Here is a 10,476-nt window from a genome sequence, read left to right on the forward strand (position 1 = left end):
CCCTAATGCCAGCCAGTCTTGTTCTTCACTGGCTAGAGAAGAGCAATAGAAACCACTCCCCCCCATCCTGGGGTATCATGATAGCATGGGAGGGAATGAGGGACAAACCAGGAGGTGGCTATAAATCCTTTAATTTTTTTGTTTTTTTTTTCCCTGCCCAAGTACAGAGACCAGCCCTTAGGTAAAGGTTAGAGGGAAGCCCTTTACTTTCTGAGCCGCTGCTTCTTTCTTCTACGGCTACATCTCCCCCAGGTCAATCTCTCATCCGGCTCCGTGCCACAGTTGTCCTGTCACTGGGGTCTGTAGGAAGCCAGCTGGAGCAACGGCTGTCGGACTCACACCGCCCATTATTCCACAGGTCAAGAAGAACAGGTAGAGGAGGCGGTGGAGGAGACCGAAGAAACCAAGGCAGAAGGTATGTGATGGCTTCACCAGCGAGCTCCTGTGGTTTGGCTAGAGCCATGCTCTGCCTCGGTGGGGTGCCAAGCAGGGTCTGGGATGTCCCAGCATGGCTTGTGACAGCCGGCCAGCAGCACAGAGGGGCAGCTCTCTCCAGTATCTGTGGTTTCCCGTAAGGAGGTGTCAAAACTGAGCTGCCCTTTCCTGATCTGCCGAGTGCCTTGGCCCTGCAAGCATGAGGGTACCGGTGTTTTCTGCTGGTTGCTCATCAAAGAGTTTGTGTCCAGCACTCCAAAATAATGCCAGAAATGAGTTAAGCCTGTTCCACCAAGAGGTCCCTGTAGCCTTAAGAGTGGGGATTTCCAGAGCTGGGGTCATTCTCTGATGTGTCTCACCATCCAAAGAGCACCGGACTTCATGAGAACTCTTTGGAGCAGGTCGGGTTGCCTGATGTGTGTCCCCATGCTGTCACAGCTGGTGGGGCAGACTCAGATCCCAGCCTGGCGTTAGGGTGCCGGGACACCCCTCTGCTGGGGGGATGTGGCTGTCCTCACCCACGCATGCTCATATTCTCCCTGTTGCTTTTGAAACAGAACAAGAAGATGAAACGAAAGCACCGGGAGAAGGTAAAGCAGGAACGGAGGAGGGGCAATTTGGGCCATTTCAGTCCCGATCCCAGTCCCCGAAGACACTGGCCCCACTGGGGTTTTTGGTGTTGAATTTATTTGCTGCTGAACAGAGACAATCTGTGGTAAACGGACAGAGCTGCCCTGGTCCTGTCCTCCACCAGGGCTGGGGCAGCAGGAGGTCTGCAGGAGGGATGGCTTTGGTAAGGAAGGGGGCCTACAAGAAAGCTGGGGAGGGACTTTTTACAAGGACATGTAGTGATAGGATGAGAAGGAATGGCTTCAGACTGGAAGAGGGGAGATTTAGGTGAGATATTAGGAAGAAATTTTTCACTCTGAGGGTGATGAGACAGTGACCCAGATTGCCCAGAGATGCTGTGGCTGCCCCATCCCTGGAGGTGTTCAAGGCCAGGTTGGACAGGGCTTGGAGCAACCTGGGCTGGTGGGAGGTGTCCCTGCCCAGGGCAGGAGGGTTGAAACTGGATGGTCTTTAAGGTCCCTTCCAACCCAAACCATTCTGTGATTCTATGAAAAAATACAGGAGGAGAGGGTAGTACTACTGCTTTCCCAGCCTGAGCTCTTGCAAAACTTGTCTGGGTTCCTCCTGGAGAGGACCTGGGGCTCTCCTGGTCCGTCTGTGAGTGAGGGAAGTCCATGACGGACCCGCTCTCTCCCTGTTCATCCTGGAGGGATGGAACTGGGTTTTGCAGTGGGGATAAGCACGGGGCAGAGGGGAGTAGCCCGGCTGAACCACCCCGCTGTGCCCATGGACATGGTGCACAGCAGGGTCTGGGATGTCCCAGCATGGCTTGTGACAGCCGGCCAGCAGCACAGAGGGGCAGCTCTCTCCAGTATCTGTGGTTTCCCGTAAGGAGGTGTCAAAACTGAGCTGCCCTTTCCTGATCTGCTGAGTGCCTTGGCCCTGCCAGCATGAGAGTACCAGTGTTTTCTGCTGGTTGCTCATCAAAGAGTTTGTGTCCAGCACTCCAAAATAATGCTGGCCTCCGGGAGCCAAAACATCGTGTTTTCCACAGGTGGAGAGGGGGACCGAGAGCAGGAGCCTGGAGAAGGTGAAGTATCCATCCTCGTTCCTCTCTGGGGAGGGAGGCACTGTCACTTTGCCTGTGTGAGGAGGTGCCAAGTGCTTATCTGCTCAGCCAGGAGCATCCACACGTGTCTCAGGTTTTGGCACACAGAAGGACACCTCACTGCACGCCTCTTTGCTGGAGCATGATCCACCGTGCAGCCTGGGGGAGAGGGGTAGCTCAGCTCAGTGTTGTGGGCTTTGGGTCAAGGTCTGAAAGCAAACGCATCTCTGACACTAACATTGTCTTTTTCTCCCGCTCCTGGGGACCTGCAGGTGAATCGAAGCCGAAGCCCAAGTAAGTGTCGGTGCATTTTTTCTGGTGCAAGGTCTGATCTAGGAGCTGTGCCAGGGCAGAGGCTCCATGTGATGGGATTAGCACCGTGATCCACAAAGGACAGGAGACAGCAAGGCCTCAAAAGCAGAGTGAGGACTGGGACATGGAGAGAAAAAGGGAGAGAAACAGGCAGATAAACATAGAATATGGAGGAAATCCCGAGAATGAGGACTTTTGGCAGTTTTGAAGCATTTTGTGTGCTCCTTGGGGAAAGCCCAGCTGCCCTGTGGCCCTACAGCTGGTAAAAATCCGCACGCACCCCAGCCTGGGGTACATGGTCCATGGCACAACCAGGGTCTTGTTCCTCCAGTATGCTCCTAGCCATGGCTGGCATGAGGCAAGCATTTGCATGAGTGCCAGCATCCCCAGGACAGGAGCGGGGCTATCAACCGTTGCCAGGAACCTGTGGTTCCTCGTGGAGCACTGAGAGGGTCTGGTCTCGGAGGCAGATCTGTCCTCAGCTACAATAACCTCATCCCTTTGTGTCTTTATGTGCCCCTACTGAGCATCTCCTGCTCCCTCTCAAGCTCACAGAGGATGAGAGGATGGTTTCCAGCTCCCTGTGCCAGGTCACACAGGAGCACACAGTTCCTCTGTGCTCTTCTGGGTGAGCACAGGGGTGGCTTCCAGCCACAGGGTGCCTGGCAAAGGGTCTTGGCCAAGTTGCCTGCAGCTTGCAGAGTTATTCCAGCCATGTGGGTGTCTTGGAGTGCTTCCCGGGAATGCCAGAGGTCTTCCTCTGAGGCTGTCCAGCTGGCAACCTCCAGCAAGCAGCAGAATGTGCTCACTCTGCATCCCCGGGGACGGCGAGGCTCAGAGAGGAGGGATGGGTAGATAAGCGCATGGATGAAAGACACCATCCTGTCCCAGGTATCTGCTGCAGGCTCACCGTCCTCCTGCTCACCTTTGATTGCAGGGTCTTCATGCCAAATCTGGTGCCTCCCAAAATCCCAGATGGCGAGAGACTGGATTTTGACGTGAGTAGTGAACCCAAAGTCAACCCCTATGAGGTGCTCCTCTTGCATCGCTCCTCTGCACAGCCCAGCAGCTCTGCAGCTCCTGGAGGTCTTCACTCATGGGACCGTAGCCATCACCGCTGTTCCTATCTGGTGCAGGACATCCACCGCAAGCGCATGGAGAAGGACCTTAACGAACTGCAGGCCCTCATTGAAGCCCACTTTGAGAGCAGGAAGAAGGAGGAAGAGGAGCTCATCTCTCTCAAGGACAGGATTGTATGTCTGCAGCCCTCCCCCTCTATCGCTATTGCCACCCTCTCTCCTGTGGGCAAACAGCCGCGGTCCTTTCCCCACAGTCCCGACAGCAAGACCTGAGACATCCCATGTCCCTGCAAGACAGAGCTTGGGATTTGAGCCAGATTTTGTACCCCAGTGCCCAGGAAGCCCCTGGCCTGGCTGCTACGGTGCTGCGATGCTGCAGTGCTTAATGGAGATGCACCTTCCCCCATGGACACTGGTCCACACGATCCCTTGGGAGACGTGAGAGCGGCAGATCTCAGGGATTTTGGGGTCAGGGATGCGTCCCTAGGGACAGAAAGGATGCATATTCTCCAAGGTGTCCAAACCAATGTCCTCTCCTTCTGCAGGAACAGCGGCGAGCGGAGAGGGCAGAGCAGCAGAGGATTCGCAGCGAGAGGGAGAAGGAGCGCCAAGCCCGCATGGCCGTGAGTCTCCCTCTGGGAACCAGGGGGTCGGGCTGGTCTTGGGTAGCACAAACCTGGCCACAGAGCACCTGGGAGCACGAGCTGTGTGTTGCATGCAAGCCAGTCCGTGAGGTCTCCATCCATCCACTCCTGACCACTTCTCACCCTGGCAGGAAGAAAGAGCTCGCAAAGAGGAAGAGGAGGCACGGAAGAAGGCTGAGGAGGAAGCGCGGAAGAAGAAAGCTTTCTCCAACATGCTGCATTTCGGAGGCTACATGCAGAAGGTGTGATCCTACCCTGGGCAGTTGCAATGAAGCCACTGGTGCTGCTGGGAAGGGCTCAACCCTGGGTTGGCCCCACAGGACCTTGAACGTTCTCAGTTCTGGTAGACTGTGGTTTCTGCAAGCAGAAGACAGGCCACCACAGTTGGGTCACAGCAGTGGTTAGATGGCCAAAGTGAGCTGAGAGGTCTGTTTTGTACATGCTGGCCAGGGAGGGTCCAGCCTTGCCTCAGGTATGGGGGTGGGGTGGTAGCGGGGTGTCTTGTCCACTATTGCCAAAATTTCCTTGAGGACCTCGTGTGCTTCTGGAGTCCCAAAAGCTGAGGGTGTTGGGGACGGAACTGGGGTTAGGGGTAGAGCAAAAGCTGGGCAGATTTCCTTCCCTCCAATGGACTGATGGTTTCCTCAGTCAGAGAAAAAGGGTGGGAAGAAGCAAACAGAGCGGGAAAAGAAGAAGAAGATCCTCAGTGAACGGCGGAAGCCCCTGAACATCGACCACCTCAACGAAGAGAAGCTGAGGTGAGCACGGGCTGTAGGAGGGACCTCCAGGAGAGGGGCTCTGCTTTTGGGTCCCACCTCCTGGGGCAGAACCCTGGGCTGGGACGGGCTGCCTGGGGTTGGCAACCCAGATGAGAGGGTGATGGCACAGCTGGGAGGTGGTCTGTGACACCCCACCGGGGGCATGGGCTCCGTGGCTCTGCTGGGCCACCACGACACGGCTGCTGCTGACAGCGCCGGCCATCAGAGGGAGCCACGCTCACACGGGTGGGACATGCATGTCCCTGTATGTCCCAGCCTCACCCATGGCTCTGGTCCACGTGTGGAACTGTCATCACCTCCTGGCCAGCACAGCCCCGGCTGGGCATGGAGCCTGCAGAGACCTGTCCTGGGGGAGCAGGCTAGATGGTGGCATCACTGCCCTGTCCCCTGCAGTGAGCTCCCTGTGAGCCACATCCCTTTTCTGCACTGACACCAGCCGGCTCTTCCCGCAGGGACAAGGCCAAGGAGCTATGGCAAACCATCCGTGACCTAGAGGCTGAGAAATTTGACCTGCAGGAGAAGTTCAAGCGGCAGAAATACGAGGTGAGCCGCAAGGTCCTCTGTGAGCTTGCTCGCACTCCGTGTGCCTGGCTGCTCCTTCTGCTCCCCACCTGGGAGACCATGCGGGTTGTCTCACTGACGGTGCTGCCTCAGGAAAGCTGGGGGCTTCAGGAAAGGACTGTGCCCCCCTTGTGCCTGGGGTGACAAACACCCAAGAGGCTCTACACCACTGAAAGCAAAGCCACATCTGCCTCCCTTTTGGAGAGGAGCCAGCATCAAACCAACCCTCCCAGCGGTTGTTGGCCACCCCGGCGAGGCTGAGCACGCAGCTATGAAATGCTGGAGGATGTGGCAGTTGGCGAAGGGGCCTGTGTGGTGGTCCTGTGACCTCCCAGCTCCTGGGGATGTGCACTTCTTGCTGCGCTGTGCATCGCAGCCCCATGCTAAACCCCACGCAAGAACCGCTAGGGAAGAAAGAGCAGTGATGCACCTTCTCCCCAACCCTCATCCCCAGCCAGCCATGGGGCATCTTGACAGGCCTCGCCATCTGCCTGCGTTTCTCTTGCAGATCAACGTCCTCCGAAACCGCGTTAGTGACCACCAGAAAGTGTAAGTCCCCGGGCAGGCTGAGCATCCATCCTTGACAACTCCTGCCCTTCCAGCTCCCTGCTTCCCTGGCCCCAGTTCCCTCCCTGTGTATCTCCTGGCTCTCTTGCACCCTTGCAGAGCCACCTCCTGTCCTTCGCACTCCCGCCCCTAGCCCCACTGGTGCTAGGTGCTAGCCCCACACTGCCCGGTGTTCATGGACATGCAGATCTGGCCCAGGGACCTCGGTCCATGCTGCTCTTCTCCCGTTGAGAGACCCCCATTGCCTCCCACCTCCACCAGCTTCCCCCTGCCCCAGAGACCCTGTCTGGGGATGGACCATAGGGAGACTCCACCTCTGCACGTGGAGCCTTGTGTCCTGCGGGGTCCTGCCAGCCTCCAGCTGCCCCCACCCCTGCAGTGGCTCTGCTCAGCACCTCAGGGAAGGTGCTGGACATCCCAGCTTGTGTAGGAAGGGAAATCCCACAGGCTGTGGGAGCTGCGCAGCCCCGCAAGGACAAGGGGACCCTGTCCCTGTACCCACGTTCCCTGCACAGGACTGGGGGACCCTTCATAGGAGGGTGGAAGCGGGTGTTTAACCCCCACCCTTGGGAGCACCATGCTGCTCTTGCATCCCCACCCTGCTGTCTCACGTGAGAGGTGCTCAGCCTGCCCCACGTGTCAGGTAGCAGCATCTCCCACCCGCTTACACCAAATCTCTCTTCTCTTCTGCCCCAACACGGCCCGTTACTGCAGCAAAGGGTGAGTACAGGTGTTTCCTGAGTGCTGTGTGTCTCCCACTGCATGTGCGCTGCATGGAAGCCAGGGCTGCCATCAGGCTACCAGTAGGGCTGATGGAGGAGGCATTGCCAAGGAACGGCAGCCAAAGCTGTGCTGGTGACTGTCAGGATGACATGCCAGAAATGCCCTTCACTATCCACCCCAGCCTCCTCCTCCTCCTGTCTGCTGACTCATGCCCAGAGCAGTGCCTGTTCCCCTGATGCTGGTTAAGAAGAGTGATGTGGTGGGTCCTGCCTAACAACAGCTTCACAGCTTCTGGTTCTTGGGAGAAAGATCCCGCAGCCATTGTTACCCCACCACAACTGGAGATCCAGCTTGTTGATTCTTCTCTGAAGGATCCGTGGGAGGGAGAAACATGGGAAGGGAATCGGGGCTCCTTAGAAACACCTGGCAAAATGCACGAGCTTGTTCCCATAGACTGACTCTGGTCCCAAGGTTTTACTTGGAGCTACTGAAGACCTTCTTCCCCACAGGGCAGTGAGCATCAATCGGAGATAGCTCAGTCCTCTTTGCAGGACCACTGATGGCACCCACCTTGTCCCTCCTTTCATGGTCACTAATGCCTTTTTGCACGTGCTTTTCTGCTTCCCTTCCAGGTCAAAGGCTGCCCGTGGGAAGACCATGGTGGGCGGCCGGTGGAAATAGATGACTCAGAAGGCAAAGGAGGCTCAGCCACGGAGAGGTGTATTGCCTTTTGGTCGGCCATCTGGCTTCCCCACGTTGTGGAGCCCGCACCGCGCGCCCACCCGCCCTCCCACTGCACAGAGCTTGCAAAGACCTCGCTGCAGGCACAGCGCTGTCTGGGCGGGCAGGTGCTTCGCGAGGTGCCATTTCTCATCTCCACACCCCCAGTTGTTGTTGTGTCTGTAAATAAAGAGAACAGTGAGGGGGTGCGGGTGTTGTCTCCCTCCTGCAACCCTCAGCCCAGAGGAGACAGGCTCAGGACAGTCTCAGCAAGCGCAGTTGCACACCCGCTCCCCGGGGTGCAAGAGGATGCAGCAACCATCCAGGACCTCCTGAATATGTCCCCTTGCCTCACAGCATCTCACACCTGCAGTCCTTGGGAGGTTTTCTAACAGACCTCAGTGGTCTGACCTGCTTTTCCTGCTGCAGTTTGGGGCAATCCTATTTATGGCCACTTTAGTTCCCACTTTTGCTGCACCAGAGCCCCCCTCGCTCCTCTCTGTGTCAGGGTTGGCCCTGTGGGACAGCATGGGTCAGGGAACTGCTCCCAAGCTTCTTGCTCCACAGATCATTCACAAACCCTCCTTCCAGGCCATTTTCATTCCTATTTGCACCTCTTCCTAAAGGGCCCAGACCAACCGTGTTTGTCTCCTCTGCGTGTTTCCAACAGTGTGCAACGAAGACTTGAGATGAGTCAGTGTGGAGAGACCATTTATCTGTCCTTTCAGGGGTGCAGATCTTTCATCTAGCTGTAGGCATCTCTTTAGCACCCTCCCACGTGCAATGCCCATGAGGGCACATCAGCTGCATAATCCCAAGCGTTCCTGGTGCACGGGTCTGGACTGTCAGCCAGCAGAAGACACCAGGCTTGCGTGACCATTTCCTGGGGCAAACTGTCCCTTGCTGTTGTTAAATAGCATCCATGAGGCAATTCGCAGCGCAGTGGGAAGGGGTGGATGCACAGGATGGTGGATCTTCAAAGCCTTCTCGTCCCTTGCCAAGACATTTTGACTCCCTTCTTGCTGTGGCTGCCTGTCATCTCCATCCCAGCCTCAGTGATGTGGGGGCATCCTGCAGGTTTCTCCCTTGTGCTGCCTGTTGGATGACGACTCATTTTTCCTACTTCAACATATGCCACAAGGTTTTGGGGAACGAGGCTCTGGGAAGCTTCAGCTTCAGTGAGGCAGCAAGTGGAGGGCAACCAGCCTCCTATCACCCGCCTGCTCAAAAAGGAGGTGTGGAGGGATGAGCGTGATCCCATACTGGGGCGAAAAGGGAGCGATGGGGAGGATGGCAGTGCTGGGACGTGGAATATCCAGAGGGTGGCTGAGTGAAGGTCTGGCAAGTGATATTTCCACCCTGTCTGATGCACGGCCCCGGGAGAGAGAAGCACTCAGGGCAGAAAAGTACAGGTGGCTTGGGAAAAAATATCCCCTTTTCCCAGGCTCTGAAGGTCCAGCCTCAAAACCTTTCTGGCAGGCAAAGGCAGGGCCCTGCCGGTGCCACTGCCCGGTGCCGCACAGAGGCACTGCAGCCGCTCTGCCCGTCCCCGCGGGGCTGGCAGCGCCCAGGGTGGGGGTACAGAGGCACTCCCTGCTTCCCACAGCGCTGCCTGTCTCGGCAGCGCGCTGGCCCCCCGCCAGCCTGCTTCCCTGCGCGCCGGGGCCGAAACCTGCGCGCTCCCTCCCCGCCCAGCACCTCCCTCCCAGCGCCCGGCGCTCGGTGGCACAGCCGTGCCAGAACCGCTGAGTCAGCACCCAGCCCTGCCACCGACCCTCCCCTGCTCCCTCTCCCACCGGCGGCTTTCCGCGGGGTGAGCTGTGCTCGGGCATGGCAGAGCGTGGTGCAGGATGCGGAAATCCTCTGGGACACAGCAGAGAGCTCTGAGGTCTTCTCCGGGGTCTTGCAGGGTGCTGGCATCACCCCAAGCGTTGCACGGGCCGAGTGACGATTGCAGTGGCGCAGTAGGTTGTGCCAAGGTCTGCTGGAGCGTGGTGCAGGAGAGCAGCTGTGATGTGAGGGCGTGCTGTCCCCATCCCACCGTGCACAGTTTTGCAAGTGGATGAGTCTTAAGTTGGTGCGGCCGACCAGGGCGCAGCCACGCTGCTCTGCGCTGCAGGGTGAGGGACGTCCCGGCTGCAGCGCTTGGAGGGTCCTGCAGGGCACTAACAACCTCGCAGTGCCACGTCGTTGTGGAGACTTGCAGCACTGCTGTGTGGTCTCAATGTCCCCATGGGCAGCAGAACCTCTGGATGCCAGACCAAAGCACCAGCACGCTCTGAAGTATGGCACGAGGGGTAGGGAGCTCTGCCCTTCCCTAGCAGGGCGTCACTTCTCTTCCCGCAGGAGCTAAGAGGTGAGAAACATTCTCTAGCATGTTGCGGAGGAGCAGCATCTTCTGCCATAGCATGCAAACATCGTCCATGCTGTGGTCCTTTGAGGAGCAGTCCCTGGTGCAGCACCACTCTGGAGCACAGCACGTGAAACCAGTGTCTGCTCAAGTGCAGTTCTGGTGTCTCAGCCAAAGCACCGGGCAGGGATCAGGCTGTGTCCCACGCAGTCGCTGCAGTCCAGGATGTCAGGGTCCTTTTGGCTGCTCTACAGCGACGCTGGCAGGTGCTGTGGTGAGGTGTGTGTGCTGGTGGGTGCAACGTCCTACAGCATGGTGTGGCACAGAAGGCCTCTGCCCTCCACAATGTCTTGGCCAGAGCTTGAAGCACCAGAGACTGCTACCATCCTGGGGTACAAAGCTTCCTGCTCCAGTGTCCAGCACGAGTGTCCCAACACTACCGCCTGAGCTCAGACCACAGTAGACCTGTGCACAGGTCTCACAAGCATGTGCATCTCGCGGTCTGTCAATGCAAACCCACGGCACGGTGCTCCCCAGGGGATCAGTGTCCCCACGTGGTGGAACGGACGCAAAAGAAGATGCATTAGTTACCCAGAAGGTGCTGGTAAAACGTTGAGCTGATGTTTTG

General features: G+C 57.6%; 1 protein-coding gene across 1 annotated transcript; it reads left to right on the plus strand.

The window, feature by feature from the left end:
- The first annotated feature begins 372 nt into the window (after nucleotides 1–372).
- On the plus strand, nucleotides 373–7,740 carry TNNT2 (troponin T2, cardiac type). The gene is made up of 12 exons (XM_082494427.1): nucleotides 373–415; nucleotides 993–1,025; nucleotides 2,060–2,095; nucleotides 2,386–2,407; nucleotides 3,363–3,423; nucleotides 3,562–3,678; nucleotides 4,050–4,127; nucleotides 4,280–4,390; nucleotides 4,797–4,906; nucleotides 5,380–5,470; nucleotides 5,997–6,037; nucleotides 7,411–7,740. The coding sequence occupies exons 5-12, from the start codon at nucleotides 3,370–3,372 to the stop codon at nucleotides 7,457–7,459; spliced, it is 651 nt and encodes a 216-aa protein (XP_082350553.1). The 5' UTR covers nucleotides 373–415; nucleotides 993–1,025; nucleotides 2,060–2,095; nucleotides 2,386–2,407; nucleotides 3,363–3,369; the 3' UTR covers nucleotides 7,460–7,740.
- Nucleotides 7,741–10,476: the final 2,736 nt, after the last annotated feature.

This window comes from Vanellus vanellus, assembly GCF_965231255.1.
Source record: "Vanellus vanellus genome assembly, chromosome: 23".
NCBI classification, from domain to species: domain Eukaryota; kingdom Metazoa; phylum Chordata; class Aves; order Charadriiformes; family Charadriidae; genus Vanellus; species Vanellus vanellus.